Source organism: Rattus norvegicus, chromosome X (assembly GCF_036323735.1).
Source record: "Rattus norvegicus strain BN/NHsdMcwi chromosome X, GRCr8, whole genome shotgun sequence".
Classification (NCBI taxonomy): domain Eukaryota; kingdom Metazoa; phylum Chordata; class Mammalia; order Rodentia; family Muridae; genus Rattus; species Rattus norvegicus.
In genome coordinates this window covers 133,166,036-133,186,530 of record NC_086039.1, presented here as the reverse complement: position 1 = coordinate 133,186,530, position 20,495 = coordinate 133,166,036, and the positions used below count along the sequence as shown (strand labels likewise).

Genomic DNA, 20,495 nt, shown 5'->3' with positions numbered 1-20,495 from the left:
CCCCCATTACAACCCTTGCCCCAACAATCCCGTTCACTGGGGGTCCAGCCTTGGCAGGACCAAGGTCTTCCCCTTCCACTGGTGTCCTTACTAGGCTATTCATTGCTACCTATGAGGTCAGAGTCCAGGGTCAGTCCATGTATAGTCTTTGGGTACTGGCTTAGTCCCTGGAAGCTCTGGTTGGTTGGCATTGTTGTTCATATGGGGTCTCAAGCCCCTTCAGCTCTTTCAGTCCTCTCTCTGATTCCTTCAACAGGTGTCCCATTCTCAGTTCAGTGGCTGGCTGCTGGCATTCACCTATGTATTTGCCATATTCTGGCTGTGTCTCTCAGGAGACTACTGATGTGTTTGAGTTCATTTTATACCCCAACACTTTGCTGAAGTTGTTTATCACCTATAGGAGTTTTCTGGTAGAATTTTTGGGGTCACAAGTATACTATCATATCATCTGCAAATAGTGATATTTTGAATTCTTCCTTTCCAGTTTGTATACTGTTGACCTCTTTTTGTTGTCTAATTGCGCTGGCTAGGACTTCAATACATATGGAATAGGTAGGAGGAGAGTGGGTAGTCTTGTCTAGTCCCTGGTTTTAGAGGGATTGCTTCAAGTTTCTCTGCAATTAGTTTGATGTTGGCTACTTGTTAGGTATGTATTGCACTTACTATGTTTAGGTATGGCCCTTGAATCGCTGACCTTTTCAAGATGTTTATCATGAAGGGGTGTTGAATTTTTGCAAATGCTTTCTCGGCATGTAAAAAAATGATCATGTGGGTTCTTTTTTTAGTTTGTTTTTATAGTGGATTATCTTGATGGATTTTGATATATTGAACCATCCTTGCATCCTTGGGATGCAGCCTACTTGATCTTGGTGAATAATCATTTTAATGTGTTCTTTCATTCGAGTTGCAGGAATTTTGTTGAGTATTTTTGCATCCATATTCGTGTGGGAAATTGGTCTGAAGTTTTCTTTCTTTGTAGGGTCTTTGTGTGGTTTAGGTATAAATTTAATTGTGACTTCAAAGAACAAATTGCATAGTGTTCCTTCTACTTCTATTTTGTGGAATAGTTTGAAGAGTACTCCTATGAGGTCTTCTTTGAAGGTCTGATAGAATTCTGCACTAAATCCATCTGGTCCTGGGATTATTTGTTGGAAGATGTTTAATGACTGCTTCTATTTCTTTGGGGGTTATGGACTATTTAGATGGTTTATCTGATCCTGATTTAACTTTGGTACCTGGTATCTGTCTAGAGAGTTGTCTATTTCCTCCATACTTTCCTGTTTTGTTGAGTATAGGCTTTTGTAGGATCTGATGATTTTTTGAATTTCCTCTGATTCTGTAGTTATGTCTCCCTTTTCATTTCTGATTTGTTAATTTGGACGCACTCTCTGTGTCCTCTCGTTAGTCTGGCTAAGGGTTTATCTATCTTGTTGATTTTCTCAAAGAACCAACTTTTGGTTCTGTTGATTCTTTCTATGGTCCTTTTTGTTTCTACTTGGTTGATTTCAGCTCTGAGTTTGATTATTTCCTGCCTTCTACTCCTCCTGGGTGTATTTGCTTCTTTTTGTTCTAGAGCTTTTAGGTGTGCTGTCAAGCTGCTGACATATGCTCTTTCCTGTTTCTTTCTGCAGGCACTCAGCGCTATGAGTTTTCCTCTTAGCACAGCTTTCATTGTGTCCCATAAGTTTGGGTATGTTGTACCTTCATTTTCATTAAATTCAAAGAAATCTTTAATTTCTTTCCTTATTTCTTCCTTGACCAGGTTATCATTGAGTAGAGCATTGTTAACTTCCATGTATATGTGGCTCTCCTTTCCTTATTGTTATTGAAGACCAGCTTTAGGCCGTGGTGGTCCGATAGCACGCATGGGATTATTTCTATCTTCCTGTATCTGTTGAGGCCTGTTTTATGACCGATTATATGGTCAGTTTTGGAGAAAGTACCATGAGGTGTTGAGAAGAAGGTATATCCTTTTGTTTTGGGATAGAATGTTCTATAAATATCTGTTAGGTCCACTTGGTTTATAACTTCTGTTAGTCTGTCTATGTCTCTGTTTAATTTCTGTTTCCATGATCTGTCCATTGATGAGAGTGGGGTGTTGAAATTTCCTACTGTTATTGTATGAGGTGCAATGTGTGTTTTGAGCTTTAGTAAGGTTTCTTTTATATATGTAGGTGCCCTTGTATTTGGGGCATAGATATTTAGGATTGAGAGTTCATCTTGGTGGATTTTTCCTTTGATGAATATGAAGTGTCCTTCCTTATCTTTTTTGATGACTTTTAGTTGAAAATCTATTTTATTCGATATGAGAATGGCTACTCCAGCTTGCTTCTTCAGATCATTTGATTGGAAAGTTGTTTTCCAGCCTTTTACTCTGAGGTAGTGTCTGTCTTTGTCTCCTAGGTGTGTTTCCTGTAGGCAGCAGAATGCAGGGTCCTCGTTGCGTATCCAGTTTGTTAATCTATGTCTTTATTGGTGAATTGAGTCCATTGATGTTGAGAGATATTAAGGAATAGTGATTGTTGCTTACTGTTATATTTGTATTTAGATGTGACATTATTTTTGTGTGCTTGTCTTCTCTTTGTTTTATTGCAAAACGATTAGTTTCTAGCTTTTTCCAGGTTGTACCTTGCCTCCTTCTGTTGGGCTTTACCATTTACTATCTTTTGTAGTGCTGGATTTGTAGAAAGATATTGTGTAAATTTGGTTTTGTTATGGAATATCTTAGTTTTTCCATCTATGTTAATTGAAAGCTTTGCTGGATACAGTAGCCTGGGCTGGCATTGGGGTTTTCTTAGGGTCTGTATGACATCTGTCCAGGATCTTCTGACTTTCATATTCTCTGCTGAGAAGTGTGGTGTAATTCTGATAGGTCTGCCTTTATATGTTACTTGACCTTTTTCCCTTACTGCTTTTAATATTCTTTCTTAGTTTTGTGCATTTGGTGTTTTGACTATTATGTGATGGGAGGAGTTTCTTTTCTGGTCCAATCTATTTGGAGTTCTGTAGGCTTCTTGTATGTTTATGGGCATCTCTTTCTTTAGGTTAGGGAAGTTTTCTTGTATAATTTTTTGAAGATATTTATTGGCCCTTTACATTGGGAATCTTCGCTCTCTTCTATACCTATTATCTTTAGGTTTTGATGTCCTCCTTGTGTCCTGGATTTCCCGGATGTTTTTGGTTAGGAGCTTTTTGCATTTTGCATTATCTTTGACAGTTGTGTCGATGATTTCTATGGAATCTTCTGTTCCTGAGATCCTCTCTTCTATCTATTGTATTCTGTTGGTGATGCTTGTATCTGTGACTCCTTGTCTCTTCCTTTGGTTTTCTATATCCAGGGTTGTTTCCCTGTGTTCTTTCTTGATTGCTTCTATTTCTATTTTTAATTCCTTCAACTGTTTGATTGTGTTTTCCTGGAATTCTTTCAGGGATTTTTGTGATTCCTCTCTATAGGCTTCTACTTGTTTATTTATGTTTTCCTGCGTTTCTCTAAGGGGGTTCTTCATGTCTTTCTTGAAGTCCTCCAGCATCATGATCAAATGTGATTTTAAATCTAGATCTTGCTTTTCTGGTGTGTTTGGATATTCCATGTTTGTTTTGATGGGAGAATTGGGCTCCGATGATGCCATGTAGTCTTGGTTTCTGTTGCTTGGGTTCTGTGCTTGCCTCTCGCCATCAGATTATCTCTAGTGTTACTTTGTTCTGCTATTTCTGACAGTGGCTAGACTGTCCTATAGGCCTGTGTGTCAGGAGTACTGTAGACCTGTTTTCCTGTTTTCTTTCAGCCAGTTATGGGAACAGAGTGTTCTGCTTTCGGGCGTGTAGTCTTTTCCTCTCTACTGGTTTTCAGCTGTTCCTGTGGACCTGTGTCCTGAGTCTACCAGTCAGGTTGCTTGGAGCAGAAAAGTTGGTCTTATCTGTGGTCCCGCAGCTCAAGTTTGCTCGTGGGGTGTTGCTTTTGAGCTCTCCGTGAGGCTGGCAACCAGGAGGGCCTGCACCACCTTTTCCAGGAGCCCCCCGTGCACCGGGGTCCCAGATGGTGTTAGGTGTTTTCCTCTGGAGTCAGAAATGTGGGCAGAGTGTAGTCTCTTCTGGCTTCCAAGGCGTGTCTGCCCCTCTGAAGGTTTAGCTCTCCCTCCCATGGGATTTGGGTGCAGAGAACTGTTGATCCGGTCCCTTCAGGTCTCGGCGGTGTCTGGAGCACAGGGGACCTGCAGCTCCAGTGCTCCTATCTTCCTGTAACTCTTTAAGGTATTTTTAGTTTCCTCCTTAAGGGCTTCTACTTGTTTACCTGTGTTGTCCTGTATTTCTTTAAGGTGTTATTTTCGTCCTTCTTAAAGTCCTCTATCATCATCATGGGATGTGTTTTTAAGTCCAAATCTTGGTTTTCCAGTGTTGCGATACCCAGTATTTGCTGTGGTGGCAGAACTGGGTTCTGATGATGCCAAGTGGCCTTGGTTTCTGTTGCTTAGGTTCTTGCACTTGCCTCTCACCATCTTGTTATCTCTAATGTGAGTTGGTATTGCTGTCTCAGACTGGAGCTTGTTCCTCCTGAGGGCCTGTGAGTCCGTGATCTTAGGAGTGAGAGCACTCCTGGGACACCAGCTCTCTCCAAGCAGGTTTTGGGTCTGGAAGGCTATGGGACAGCCTTAGCTCTTGGCACCAGAGTATCCTGTCCCAGACTGCTCCATGGTTCCTATATGCTGTGTATTCCTAGAGGTCCCTCTTTGGACAATTAGTGGAATGAAAGTAGGGTCTCTCTCACCTGTGGGCTTAATAGTAAAGAGCAGTCTTGGGAGACCAGCTCTCTTTGGGCCAATTTGGGGTCTGGAGAGCTGTGGGACAGGGTTAACTCACACAAAGCACTTCTCATAAGACATTTTTCTCTACAGAGATTTCCTCAGTAGAGGAATTGTAATCCAGCAACATGCCTGCTCTGATTACATCTAAACCCCTTCTAGGTCTGTGTGATCTGGCTAGAATGCAGACATGCCCTTAGTACATAGCTTTAATCTCTCTGGCTGGAATCCTTTAGTGTACATCTTTAATCCCAAACAATGACAGCTAATTGAGGGACAAAGTGACAAATCAGGCAAAAAGTTGACAGATGAGCCAGAGATAGGATACACTCAACTCTCAGGAGAACAGCGAAGAGAATGCAGTCAGTTGCAAGTTGAGTTAATTGAGACTCAGCACAGCCAGTTTAGTTGAATAGAGCCGAGTTCCATTCTGTTCTGTTCAGTCAGTTGAGTTCAGTACAGTGGAGTTAAGTCAGTTGGGAGTCAGTGCAGTGTGTGAGCTTAGTTCATTCATGAGTTCATGCAGTTCAGTTCATACAGCAGAGACTGTTGAAGCCAGAGAGTAAGGAGTCAGATTAGAAAAACTTACCAGAGTCAGTTTGAGGCACAGTAATTCACTAAGAAGCTAAGAGAAACCAGTTTGAATCAGTCAGCTTGGAGAGGCATTTGAGCCAAAACAGCTGAGTTGAACCACCCAGAGCTCAAAAAGGACTTTAGGAAGGAGTGAGCTTATTCATCAGTAAATCTCAGAGGCTGAAAATATTCTAGGTCTAGATTAGATTGTACAGAGTCTAAAAGTTTCCAGGTGTAGGCCTAGGGATAGTTTGTATAGAGAGAAATGCTCTGGATTCAGCCCAAGCCACATATTTGTACAGCTTAGGTATGGCTCTCATCTCATCCCTACATCTGAAGGGATAAAAGCTATTTTACATTCCTCACACCCAGAAGTTGAATTTCTAGAAAAGTCTATCTATACAGTGGATTTCAATCCAATTCTGGTCACTGAGCTTTGTGATTCATAAGTGTAGTGTTAAACAGGAGCTACTTAGCCTTGAGTTAGTATGAACATGTGGGTGTGCATGTGCACATGTTCATATCCATGTGTTTGTGCATGTGTATGTGTCTGTCTATGTAGGTTTCTTATTCATATTACTTCTTGGATATACTAACTGTTCTTGGATCTGCTGTTGTCTTATTTTGTAGAGTGATTTTTATCACCTAATCAATTCCTCATTATTCAACTCCTTTCTATGATAAAAAATTCTTCACATTAAGTATTTCTTGATTAAATTTTTGTTCTGCTGATTGAACTCTATAACCAGATGTTGAAAAATCATTCTGTCAAAAAGTTTACTATGCAAAGATATGTGGAAGTAACTAACAATAACATCATAAAGATGTACATAGGATCTTTTTGTTTCTTAGTTCATTATTTCCATATCGAAAGGAGGGAAGGAAGGAAAGAAGGAAGGAAGGAAGGAAGAAAGGAAGGAAGGAAGGAAGGAAGGAAGGAAGGAAGGAAGGAAGGATGATCTTTTATCCTTTTATCCTCTCTTATTTTAAGCTAAATGAATCTGTGGGATAAGTTTAAGGTCTCTGACCTTCTGATGAGATTCTCCATCTTTTTATTCAATATGAGCAAAATGTCTTTATTCCAGGAGGATAATTAGCTAGATATGTTGATTCTTTGTTTACTGAATACCACATCTGGATCATTTCAAGGTTGGTCTCTAAGCTAGAGGTTTTTAATCTGTTGGATAGCAGTTCCAAATAACAATTTAACTCCTTGAGTTTAGCTAAACTACTTGGAGACTCCCGTGCTTCTTTGGTTGAGAAAGCAGGCAAAAATGTGAACATGTGTTTGTATGTAGACTGTAAAGAATGTGTGTGTGTGTGTGTGTGTGTGTGTGTGTGTGTGTGTGTGTGTTCCTCTCTCCATTATCCTCCCTTTCCTCCATTCTGTCCTCTCCCCACAATACACACTTCTTCACTTCTTTCTAAGATACCTTCCTTACTTTCTAGTGGCTGCTTTTCTACCAGCCACTCTCTTCCAATTGTTTAAGCCACAAAGGCCAGGTTTTCTACTAGAAATTTAACTACTCTGTGACTAAATCTCATCTACTCTCAAACTAAGAGGACTTTTAAAACTTGGGAAACTTGTCTGTAGGGTTTTTTTTCTTCCAAATGTCACTTCCTCCTTATAATAATATTCTTACATTTATTCACTCCCCAATGACATTGAGTGGTATGTGTTTCATTTTGTCCAAATATTATAGTTATTGTCCATGAGAGAGTTAGCCTGGTAGAAGTTTACTCTTAACAGTTAATTTTTTCTGTATCTTCTAAAATTCTAAAAATCTTGGTTTAGAACTCTGTTCAGTAGAGCTATTAGAGGACAGGAAATAGCAAGCAGCAAAATTAAAGTGACCAATATGGAAAGGTGTAAATGACAAAACACTAAAGGAAAATTCAAGAGATCCATACAGGTAAGAAGTGAGCCTTTTGTGGCCAGCTGACCTTTTTAATATGGAATGACCTAAGAATCATAGGCTGCTAGAGCTCTGGGTCTAGAAAGAAAGCTTAGTGTAAAATAGAGTGTACCCACGTGTGCCTTCTAGTGAGATAGTTTAGCCTCAGTGTGTCCTTGTCTTTTTGTCTTAATGGCACTCTGAGAGTGTTTAATATGTCCCCATAACTCAGTCCATTTCCCCAACATGTTCCAGATTTCTCTCACTAAAAACCATACCTTTTAACCATAGGAAATTCGCAACATTCATAATGATGAATTAATGGGAATCAGGAGAGAAGAAGAAATGGAAATGTCTGATGATGAAATAGAAGAGACAACAGAAACAAAAGAAACAGAAGAATCAGGTAATGATAATTCTGCTTTGTTTTATGTAATAAGAATTTACCTGCAGTAAATACAAATGTTGATCATATAGTTTAGGATAAACTGTCAAGACTTTTTACGGGTTCATAGATGTCCAGTCTTAACTGACTTAAGTGCTTACATGCAAGCATAAAGGCCTGAGTTCAGATCTCTAATACCATATAAAAAAAATTTTTAAAAAGCTGAGAACAGGGGCACCATGTCTGGTCACAGTACTGAGCAGATGGAGACTAGAGAATCCCTGGAACTTGTTATCCAGCCAATCTAGCCAAATCGGTAAGCTCCAGATTTAGCAAGAAACACTGTTTCAAAACATGAAGTGGTATGTGGCGGAGAGAAAACTGCAGCAGTATTTTCCAATTCCGTGTCTATGTACACACACACATACACACACAGTAACATATGCACCATTTTAAATAACAGTTTTGAATAATGCACAAAATTAAATATTTCCATAAAGTCACAATGTTTAAAATCTACAAAGTAAAGAATATATCTGAAATATATAACATTGCAGTTACTTAGCAAATATGTTGAGAACCAAATAAAAGCCCACAAATAGTTCTGTGTATAGATGTTTATTCTAATCTAGTACATTAAGAAACTCACACTAAGACAAAAACTATGGTGTTGACACCCAGTAAGCCTATAGGGTAATCTTGAACAATAAGACAACACTTTACCCATCAGTTTCATCACAAATTATCATAGGTGGAAGATGACTACACAAGCAAATACCAGCCACCATTGCAAACTATCTTAGGACGTCAATCATAAGAAAGTACAGTAGAACAAGCATTGGGCCGAGGACATGGCTCAGTATGTAAGAGCATTTACTATGCAAACAAGAGGACCTGAGTTCAAATCCCCAATAACCACGTAAAAAAACCAAGCATGGCCACAAATGCCTATAATCACAATACTGTGTAGGAGTGGGGATCACACAAGATGATCACTTGAAAATGATAAACCAAAATACCGAACATACTTCTCTGGCCTCTATGCACATGTGGTTGTGCATATCTGTACATCACATACCACATAACCCTACAATATTTTAATCAGAGTGACAGGCCTAACGTTCAAATCTCTGATTTCTAGACCCAGATCTCGGAGAGACTTTTCTCCCACTGTCAACCATCTTCTGTGTCATAACATCTCACTTGGAATTTGCGGTGCTCAGATTAATTTATCCAGTCATTGGCACCTAGGTGCCAAGCAAGGTGTATCAATGGAAACTATACAAGTAATTTTATGTCTCTGCCTTTTGCTAGGGGGATGGATTGACCAAAACTTAAATGTGCAGTTCCCGGCCCCAGTGTTTATATATTGAAGTCAGAGGCTCTAGCTCATAATCACTCTATAAATGGAAAGAACACCATCAAGTCAGACTTTGTAAAGGCATCCATTAGCTGTTGCATGGAATTTTCTCTTTTGTAATATGCGTGTTCCATAAATATGCAAAGTGCCCTAAGTGCTAGATACTTTATAAGCAGTGGTTAGCATTTCCAGAATGGTGGGTTGCTGCAAATAAATACTGCAAACCTATAGCCAAATAAAGAAAAGACTGTAACACAGTGGAGCCATGCAACTTATTTAAGTGCTTCTCTAAGATATATCATAGCAGATTAATTATGACTCATAGGCTGGCCTCTACCTCAGTATCTCTAGCATCATATACACTGTTTCTACATTGTTATAGTAGAATAAATGCAACCTAAGTTTGAGCACCCACTTGATGGATTGTAGAGTTTTTGGAGTTATTGGGGGAAGTGCAGGGTGTGTGGGAAATTCATATTGAATGCACTTACTAGGGATATATAATTGCATTTTGCTTCTGTATCTCTTCTGAGTTAAAAGCTGTATTGGCTACTGCACAGAATCTTATTCGTTTAGAGACTGGAAACTCCCTGACAGATCATCTTATAGCTATTTTCTTTCCTCTTCCACATGCCAGGATGCTGCTTTGTCAAATAAAGCTATCTACAATAGACTTAATGGAGCTTACCAAATAGCTTTTCTCCCAGAAGGTTTCAATTCATTTTAATTCAAGGACTTTTGTGCATTCTTCTTCCCCTCGATCGTATCTAATTCTGTTATCTCGCTTCTGTAGTACTCAACTGCAGAAATCCTGCTCGACGTGAGCCAGCAAGAGGCTCCTTGGTTTTTATCTAAATCAGCTACATGTTTTAGCTATCACTTGTTTCCAATTAAAAGCTTAAGCATGTAGATCTTCAAGTTGTTGTTTTCTCTCACTGTGCTTTCTAAGCCTGAATTCCAGGGGCCTGTAGTGCATTCCTGGTTATCTTTTACTTCGAAAGCAAAGTAAAACCAGTCATACCTTGGAATGCCTCAGAATTTCTGTTCTTCCAGAGACTCAGTATTAGCCCATATTTGTGGTACAGTACTCACAATGGAAGAAAGGACTGCATGCCAAAAGCAATCTGTTCAACAGGGGGAAATCACATTGAAGCAAATTGGATATTGCGAAATTGCTACAATCTATTGTTAATCATGTACCCAGTAAGCAGAAGGGCTAAGAGAAACTGTTCTTTTCTCTGTCTCCATTTTTTTCCTTCTTCAGTAAGACTAGTGGTTATCAGGGATGGTCCACCTAAAAATTGTTCCTGAAGCATATGTCAGTCACAAGATACACATTGTATAATGAATAATGTATTATATGTGAAATTTGCTGTAAAAGTAGACATTAAATACTAACAACCTCCACGTACCTTTGTTCACTGGTAGATATGTTAATTAGATTGCTAAATCACTGTACAAAGGATATTTCTATAGAAAAACACCTGGTAAATCTTGGAGTCTATATAATTCTATATCAGTCATAACTCCATTAAGCTGAAGAAAATTAAAATTAAAAAACAGTTATGAGATATAAAGAGTCTGATGCAATAGGTCTTTAATGGGCTTTCAGAAACTTCAATTATTTACATTCTGGCAGTCCAACATATTTGGAAAACAGCAAACTAAACAAAGTCTCCTTGATGTTCTAGCCAAAATATTCTTTTCCCTGTTTTCTCTTCCCCGTCCTCTATCTTCCACTATTCTCACTTTAAGAATTTGACCAATTAATTATATCTATGTCCTGCAAGTTAATATAAATATGAATAAATCTGAATAAGGTAAAAATAAAAACTACTTGCTGCTAACCTAGAAAATACTGATTAGCGTCCAGCCTGAGCAATAGATGTCAGTGTGATCCAGAGTAGTCACAGTTGTTCAGGTCCTTGAAAGGTGAAAAGGTCTGGAATAGAGGAAAGAGAGCATCCTGATTGTGTGCATGAGTAGAAGTAGGGAGTTGATGACAGACGGAGGCAAGCTATGTGTTGGAGGATAAAAGATTAGGTAGGCACATTGGGTCTAATGTCTAGAGGGGAATGCATTCTAAGCTTATATTTAGCATAATAAGCAATAGGGCACCATAAGCACATCAGATCACAGCACTGCTATGATGAAAGCAGCATGAAATCTACTTTTTAGAATATGATTTTAGAGAAAGACAGAGCAGTCAGATCCTGTTATAGGGATATGGTTGTGAAATAATGAACACCGTGGGTAGAGTGGTGTCACCAGGATAAAGAGGATGCAAGAACCCTTCATAGAGGGACACACTCGAAGGACTTTAGTGTACGGCTGCAGGGTAGGTGACGGAAACTAAAGAGCATGGAACGAGCCTCTTCTCTAGTCTCAGAGACTAGACAGCAGAGGACACAGCTAGAGCTGGAATAGCGAAGTGCTGTATACAGTGAGAGACTTAAACAGTTGAGGGTTTATTGTCTTAATTTTTTGAAGACCAGGAAAGTAAGGTTGAAGTATCAGCAGTATCTTTCTTTCAGGTGGGGGGTGGGGAAAGGGTTTATCTTACATTTCATAACTGAGGAAAGTCAGGAAATAAATTCAAGCAGGAGCAGTGGTAGCAAACATAGACGAACACTGCTTACTTTCTCCCCAGCCTTTGCTCTCCTAGCCACCTTATATAGGATCCAAGGAATCCTGCCAAGAGTTGGTTCCTTCTAAAGATGGAATTGTTGTGAGACTTTTGGTTTCTTTAAAAAAAAAACCCAGTTTCATTATGTTTTTGCTTCATCCCTGGTGTAGGGTAAGAGGCTGCTTCACAGCAGGTGATAATCTGTCCCCTGCACTAGCAAGGGTGTGATTTTTGCCAGCTGTGGATAGTTTAATTATGGGGACTCTGGAGAGGGATAAATGGAGGAGCCCTGAGAAGGGTGTGGTGGTGGCTGCTGCTCCCCCAGCTGCCCCAGTCGCCCTAGCTGCCCTGGCTGCTACTGGTCCCTGCAGGTTCCTACTGCTGCATTTCCTGGATTGCTGAATTCTTATGACAGTGAAGATTGGATTTCCCCTGGGTACCCAATAACCCTAATCAACAGGAAGTAGTCTAAAGAGGTCTATGGCCACTTTCCCCTCTAACCTTTCTCTTCTACCTAGTGCTGGGGGTGGGAGGTGGAAGGGATTGGGTTGGAATAGGGTGGGAAAGGTAGAGGCATAAGAACCCAATTAAATAGCCAAAAAGTGTGCCAACGTGGAACATAATGAGTTCTAACCCCTCCCAATTCCTGGCTGTTTGGCAGCATCATTTGGCATAGAAGTATATTACCCCAATCTCTGTCTTGATGCTTACATGAAATCTGTCTGTCTCCATGCCCAAATTTCTCCTTTCTGTAAGGAAACCAATCAGATAGGATTGTAGCCCACCATAGTGACTAGAGTATAACTTGGTTACTTCTGCAAATGCCTTGTTACTAAACAAGATCTCATTCTTAGAGCTTCATCATTTTTGAGATGGGGAGGATCACAGAGTAAACCAAAGAGCAGAGCGTACATAAATGGAATGACATTAAAGGACTTGTTGTTGTTTTGGTTGAGGTTGAGGTGGAGGACGCATGGGGAATCAGAGTCTTGCTGTGAGCCCAGATTGCTCTGGAACTCGCTCTGTCACCCAAGTTGATCATAAACTTACAGTATTCCTCCTGCCTCTTCCTCCTGAGTTCTGGAATTGCAAATGTGCACTTTTAAAGTTGAGATTTGATGTTCGATAAAAGGGAAGATGATCATAAAGAATGTGATGTCTTCAATACTAGAAGATGGGAAAATGTTTATGGGAAATTGTAGAAGAAAAAAGCAGAAACAAACTGGGCCCAGACTCGGATGAAGCTTACATTTTAAAGAGAATTTTCTCTGCATGGCCTTTCATTCAGTCTCTGCTCCACTCTGTCACTGCAATTCTTTTTGACAGGAGGAATTCTGGATCAATATTTTTGAGGTGGGTGGCCCCATCCCTCAACTGCTATGCCTATCCACTGGATATGGTTTCTACAGTTCTATCTCCCCTTTGTTGGGTATTTTGGCTAAAGTCCTCCCTGTTGGGTCCTGGGAACCTCTTGGGTCCCTAGCATCTGGGTCTTTCTAGTGGCTACCCCCAGATCCCCCTCTCCCACTGCTATACACCTACTTTCAAATTCCTGACACTCTGTACTTCTACCCCATCTCCTCACATATCTGAATCCACCCTTTTTCCCTCCCCCTCCTTTCTCCCTCCTAGATCCCTCCATCTACTTTCCAAAGATTATTTTTCTTCCCACTACTGAGTAGGGCTGTAGCATCCACACTTTGGTGTGATCTTCTTTCTTCTTGGGTTTCATATGGTCTGTGAGTTGTATCATGGGTATTCTGATCTTCTTTTTGCCTAATATCCACTTATCAGTGAATACATACCATGTGCAGGGTGTTAGAGTGTGTGTGTGTGTGTGTGTGTGTGTGTGTGTGTGTGTGTGTGAGAGAGAGAGAGAGAGAGAGAGAGAGAGAGAGAGAGAGAGAGATTGGGTTACCTCACTCAGGATGATATTTTCAAGCCCATTTGCCTGTGAATTTTATGAAATCATTGTTTTTAATAGCTGAGTAGTACTCCACACTTTCTGTATCCATTCCTTTGTTGAGGACATCTGGGTTCTTTCCAACTTCTAGCTATTATAAATAAGGCTTCTATGAACATAGTGGAGCATGTGTCTTTGTTATATGTTGGAGCATCGTTTGGGTATATGCTCAGGAGAAGTATAGCTGGGTCCTCAGCTAGTACTATGTCCAGCTTTCTCAGGAACCACCAGACTGATTTCCAGAGTGGTTGTACCAGTCTGCAATCCCACCAACATCTGCTGTCACTTGAGTCTTTGTTCTTAGCCATGCTGACTGATGTGAGGTGGAATCTCAGGGTTGTTTTGATTTGCATTTCCCTGCCCCACCTAGGGATCCATCCCAGACCCTATTAATGATGTAATATTGCTTACTGACAGGAGCTCAGTATAGCTGCCCCTGAGAGGCTCTGCTAGAGCCGGACTAATTCAGATGTGGATGTACACAGTCAAACACTGGTCTGTGCCTGCAAACAGGGACCCCAAATGGGGAAGTTAGGGCAAGGACTGTAGGAGCTGAATGGGGTTTGCAACCTCATAGGAAGAACAACAGTATCAACCACCCAGACCCCCCCAAAGCTCCCAGAGACTGATCCACCAAAAGCTCCCAGAAACTAATCCACCAACCAAAGAGTACACAAGGAGGTTCTGGCATCACTGAGAGGGGAGCCCCTTGGACCTGTGGAGGCTTGATGACCCAGGATAGGAAAATGCTAGGCCACTGAAGCAGGAGAGGGTGAGTGGGTTGGGGAGCACCCTCATAGAGGTAGGGGGAGAGAGGAAGGGATAGGGAGCTTGTGGAGAGGAAACTGGAAAGGGGGGATAACATTTGAAATGTAAATAAATAAAGTAACCAAAAAATATTCTTTAAAAAAAGAGAATTTTCTCTGACAAAAGAGAGTAGTAAACTGAAAGTATATGTGCAACCCAGACTTCTGTGTATATAGTAAAAGATCAATCATCCATTATCACAGAATCTATTTAGAAATAAGACTGTGAAGTGTGAGGACTAGATATCAAGTACATATTGCAGAAAGCAGGGAAGGAACAAGAAACAGTTGAGAGAGCCCATAAGCAAGGGCCCCTGAGTCCATATTAACCTGTTGCTAGCCCCACAGCTTCCTTTAAAAGTGCTCTGAGGCCCAGGAAAAAGAGCAGAGAAAGTTGAGTCTAGTGACTATGAATTCCAGGCCAGTGTGGTCAGCTTGGTCAAAGGTTTTCAGGAGACTGGAGAAACATAGGGTGCTGAGGAGTTTTTAGTAGAATTGATCCAAAAAACAATTAGGAGACTAAATGAAGTTGGTCTTTCCAAGAAATTAAGGATTTAGGAAAGAGAACAGTCTTGGAGTGATCAAGGGCAAAGAAACAATTAGCCAGGGGGATCCTATATTTGACAAAGAGATGTAGGTGTCATATAGTCGAACTATGGTGATGCATCTATGCTGGCAGAAGACTGGATGTAGTCGAAATAATGGCATATAGAGGCAAAGAAAATGAAGGATCACTTGAAAATTTGCTTGAAGCACCTTGTAGCCACCTCTATAGGTTGTACTTAAATCATCTCCCTGTCTGTTCTTTCTAGCTTTCACCCTTTGAGACTTGCTCAGGCTCAGATGTTTTCTGAGCTTGGAGAGGAATGCTTAACATTTTCTATCATCTTGTAACATTGTTTAGCATCTTCTATAATGAAATTTTATAAGAGTAGCTGAATCGCTGAATGCAACTGTTATTATTTGGTTTTGTTTGTTTGTTTGTTTGTTTCCTTTACACCATTGAATATTTTTAACATTCAAAACAAAATCTGTTTTGATTCTTCATTGTACAGACACATGTCTGAGATTTTGCTTTCGGTGGCTCCTCTAGGAGTAGGTGTTCACAGCTGCCTTCGTATTTTCACATTGTCATGAGAAACTGGCAGCCCTCAGATCTAAGAAGCAGTTGGCATAAAGAAAACTGTTTCCCACATAGGAAATAGTCAGAAAAGAGAAGCTGAAAACTAATGATGGCAGAATATGAATACATTCACCATACTGTGCTCTTCAATATCAAGACCGATGAGTTCACCTACTCAAACATATTATTAAAAGGTAATATCGAACTTTTCAATGTTCTGGCAATGTACAAAAGACTCCCACTCCAAGAATGGGACCAATTAATATTAAGCTGTGAAAGGAAAGACTTCATGCCCTCATTAAAATGACAAAAACCTTTACTTCAGAGAATGGGAAATACATTTTGTGAGGAAGCATTCCCACCCCGCTAGCTTTATAGTAGATGATCATTACCTCTTTTTTTTTTTGCCTAGTGACAAGTATAAACTGAGAAGATCATTGTCTGTCCTTGCTTGCCTTCACCTATCTGTCAGTGTTCATCAGCCGGGCCTTTACCCCACACAGGACACAGCACCCTGTCTTCCTCATTTTCTCCAGAGAAAATATTTTCACATTCAAACTAGACATTATCCCTGTAAGTGCTCTCCTGGATCTGCCCTTTCTTCCTTTGAGCCTCTCCATGCAACATGTACAACATGAACATAATCACTGGCCTGTAGAACAGGAAGAAACAAAAGGGACGCAAACAAAATGTTATTTCCTTTTTTTTTTTTTTTTTGAGCCACGTGGATCACCAAATTACATTGGAACCAAAGTAGAAACAAACAACTATCCATCTGTAGGTATCGTGCTTTACAGAGGAACCTGTATGCTATGCAGAACAACTCCAGCTTGATACTGTCCTTGGTACTGATCCAGGAAACAAACCAAATATTACATTCTGTTTGACAGATGGTTAATGTCCCTTTTCCCATACCATTTTCTCTACACACCAATCACTTATATCATCCTCCTGTGGTGCTGTGAATGCCTGATGAAAAATAACCCAGCCACTATGAGACGGCAAGGGTAGATAATATTTAGAGGTCTGGGGATGCAAGTCTCGATGTAATGGCTTTCCCTTCAAAGACAAAATCCATATGGATACAGAAGTAATTAAAATCAGTTCTAGAAACCACACATATAATGATCGTGCCCTGAAAAGGGTCCTTTATAACTGATAAAGTGAAATGTGAGATTTAAAACTACCATATCGAGATAATTACATGAGCATTCATTGAAAACAAATGTGGGCACAGATAGATGCTTCCTATTACAGTGACTCTCTCTCTGCGTTAGATAGGACAATCTAGCCATAGTAGCATAATAACATTAGGAACACTCTTAGGTTCGAAGTATTTAATTAAACTCAGTTCTTCCTAAAGGCAGACTCCTTTAAGGAATAAGGTAAGTCTCAGGTTGAGGATAGAGTTCTCTTTTAAATTCAGATGTGGTAGCCTATGCTTGTAATCTTGGCACTTGCGAGGGAAGGCAGGTAAAACAAGAGTTCAAGATCGTAGTTGACTACATACTGAATTCAAAGCCAGCTTGGACTTTCTGAGACTCTGCAGAAAAACAAGAAGATTCTTCCTATATATAACTCATCTTCTAATCCATATTCTGTACACATTGGTTGGGTCTTTGAATCCTTCATGAGCCTCTTCATCTGTCGCTTTTAAGGGGGTAGAGGGTACTTCTCCATCAAGGTTTCGGAGGTTTTGGTTCATCATAGCAAAGAAGGAATAGGTGAATTGCTTACATCATGGTAAACAGGAATCAGAGAGAGGACTGCTTGAATTGTAAGTTTCTTTTTCCCTTTTGACTCCATGTGAGCATCTAGTCTACAAGATGATGCTGTTTCCACTAAGAATCGAAAGGAGGGATGTGACAGAAATGACCAATTCCACCAGGACACTATCCTGCCATTTGCAGTCCCCATGGTCACTCTCCTGGGCTGGCTTCGCTCCTGATCTGTAGTTCTCCTAAATGAACACTCATTGTTCCTGCCGTCTCAGACAGCCTGAGGTTCTTGTTACTCTTCACATTCATTCTCAGAGCTTCAAACATTGCCTTTCCAAGGCCTGCCTGCAGCAGTCATGACTGACACGTATGCCCTGGCCGCCAAAGCTTTCCTTTGAAATATAGATTCTTCTACCATTTATTAGGATAGATCATTTTAATTGTTTGAATTCATTATTTTTCTTTTACTTTCTACAAATCAAAAATCAACCCCCATAGACAACTGAGAAAATATACATGTTGTCCAGGTGCCTTTTAACCTACTTACACACTTAATATATAGTTTTGTAACTTGGGTCCAACTTGATATCTTCATTTCCAGATTTCATGTCCTATTGGCATTTTTTTTTTCGGAGCTGGGGACCGAACCCAGGGCCTTGCGCTTGCTAGGCAAGCGCTCTACCACTGAGCTAAATCCCCAACCCCTCTATTGGCATTTTTAAGAGGTGGAGTGAAAAAATAACTAAGCTCTAGCCTAACATGTACATGACCCTAACACATGAAAAAGGAAAACATTTCCTTTGAAATAGTGGGTAAGCAATAGAGATTAATGGAATCACCTTTTTTTTAACCATACCCATGACCCTGGAATACATAAAGTACTCAATAAATGATTGTTTGATCAATGAAAGTCTCTGACTAAATATTTGGAAATAGGCTTTATAATTTTGACCTTAAAATATGCACAAACTCATAAATAATGAAATTTAGCATGGGTTTCTCCATGCATCTTTATTTTTATTAATAAACTTTCCTTTAAAGGGTTTTTTTTTTGTTCACAGTAAAAGGGAAAAGAAAATAAAGACTCCCTGTATAACCCTTGTCTCAACAGAGAATGTCTCCTGCACCACCCGCCATCAGCCTCTCTCACCTTAACAGTGCATTTCTCTCAATCAGTGAGCCTAATTGGCACATCTTCACTAGAAGCTTTTCAGTAGGACTCCTCTGCTATGGTACCTAATTCTGTAGGTATTACCACATGTATAATGGCCTGTCTCCTCCATGGTAGTAGCATACAAAATAGTTTTACTGCCCTAAAGTTTGTGTTCTGCCTGTTCTTTACCTGTCTCTGGTGGCCTTTAGCAGCTATGAATAATTTGCTGTCTCCATGGTGTTTCCTTTTCCAGAATGTTACATAATGGGTATCAACTAGGATCGAACATTTTCAGGCTGGCCTGTTTCACTTAGTATCATACCTTTGCTTCTTTTGTGACTTTTCTTTGTTTGAGGATTCATTTCCTTTACCACTGAATGACATTACATTGCCTGAATATATCACAACTTATTTCTTCGTTAACCCACTAAGGGAAATCTTTGGTGCTTCCAAGGTTGGAGAATTATGAGTAAATGGGACTATATACAAACATGGGATTATGGGAGGGGCATTTAGAAAACACAAATGGTATGGTTGGGGCCATTAATTTCTAGTTGCCTCCCGTTGTTCTTAGTTTTATTGAAAAAATAATAAAGAGGTCTCATTATATAGCCCTCGATGGCTCAAAACTTACTATGTATCACAGTAAGTGGCTTGAGTATGTCATGGGGCTAATGCCTTTGCTGTTTGTAGTCCAACTACAAATGGCTTAAAGGTACAATACGCGGGGCTGGGGATTTAGCTCAGTGGTAGAGCGCTTACCTAGGAAGCGCAAAGCTCTGGGTTCGGTCCCCAGCTCAAAAAAAAAAAAAAAAAAAAAGGTACAATACGCACACCATTCACTTTAGTTTACATTTACGACTATTCTACACTTATTTTATTTCATAGTGTAGGTTAAATAAATTCAAGTATTGACTATGGTGTGCATTTGTAGAAAGTATTCTATAGAGTGATTGCTTTGTTAACTGAATACAGAGAATGGACTGCTCATTAAAAATAAATTGCTGTGTAGACCAGACTGGCCTCAAACTTGAAGCCATCCTCCTGCTGTGGCCTCATGAGTCCTGACAATATAGACATGCTGCTGTTTTCTTGGATCGGCCTTGCCCCATCCCCAATTTGTCCTCCAGACTTTTTCTTCTTTATATGGTTTCAGTCAAGCATTATCTTTGATTTTTTTCTCTTCCCTCCTTATATTTCATTGCACTTGTTTCTAGCTGATGTACAATAACAAAATATTTCCAGTTCCTCTCTCGTCCCATGCATCATTGCTGTCATTCATTTGACAGCAATGCATTCCTAAATGTATGCCTAGTCACCACTGCCATTTTGAGCAATACACTCTAGATCATTTAATAAGAAAAAATAAAAGATGCTATTTTACCATCGACTCATCTTTTACGTTTATTTCTTTGTGTAGATCTGAATTTCTGAACTATATAATTTTTCTTTGCTCTAAACAACCTTTTTAATATTCCTGTCAGAATTCCCCCTCGGTTTTTATTTAGCCAAAGAAATCTTTATTTATTTTTAGTTCCATTTGAACAGAATTTCACAGGGCACAAAATTCCACATTAGTGACTTTTTTTTTTTTGCTAAAATATTTTCCTCCCTTTTCTTGATTTGTGTAGTTCTAAGAAATCATATTTAATGTTCCTATTTACCCTAGGTAATGGTTTTCTTCTGTCCTATTTAATAAAGAATCGTTTCCATTTTGATTAGCTAAACTGTGTATATTTGAGGGCATTTATCTTTAATGCTCTGTGAGCTTCATGGATCTCTATGTAGTTTTGTGTATGGCATAAGTTTGGGGAAATATTTAATCATTGTTGTTTCAAATGTTGCTTTTTCTCTTCTTTTGGCTTTCCCATTACTCAAGCTTAAACTTTCTGTGTTTGTACCAAGTTGTTGGATATTCTATTATTTTTCAATGAGTCATTTTTTTCTTCCTTTCTTCATTGGGACCTGGATGCTTATATAGCCCAAAATCCATATGGTGAAACCTATTCACCATATAGGTAGTAGAGCTTTGGGATGGTGCTTAGTATTAGTGCAGTTATGAAAGAGGCCCCAGAGAGCTGCCTTGCACTGTGT

The 20,495-nt window shown here is 39.7% G+C and overlaps 1 protein-coding gene across 7 annotated transcripts in view; it reads left to right on the top strand.

The window, feature by feature from the left end:
- Enox2 (ecto-NOX disulfide-thiol exchanger 2) overlaps positions 1-20,495 on the top strand; it is a 322,102-nt gene that overhangs the window by 284,384 nt on the left and 17,223 nt on the right. For all 7 annotated transcript variants that reach the window (XM_017602398.3, XM_039100556.2, NM_001427048.1 and 4 more), the window contains one exon: positions 7,559-7,673. In XM_017602398.3, coding sequence (XP_017457887.1) covers positions 7,559-7,673 — 115 coding nt within the window. The remainder of the gene's footprint in view (positions 1-7,558; positions 7,674-20,495) is intronic.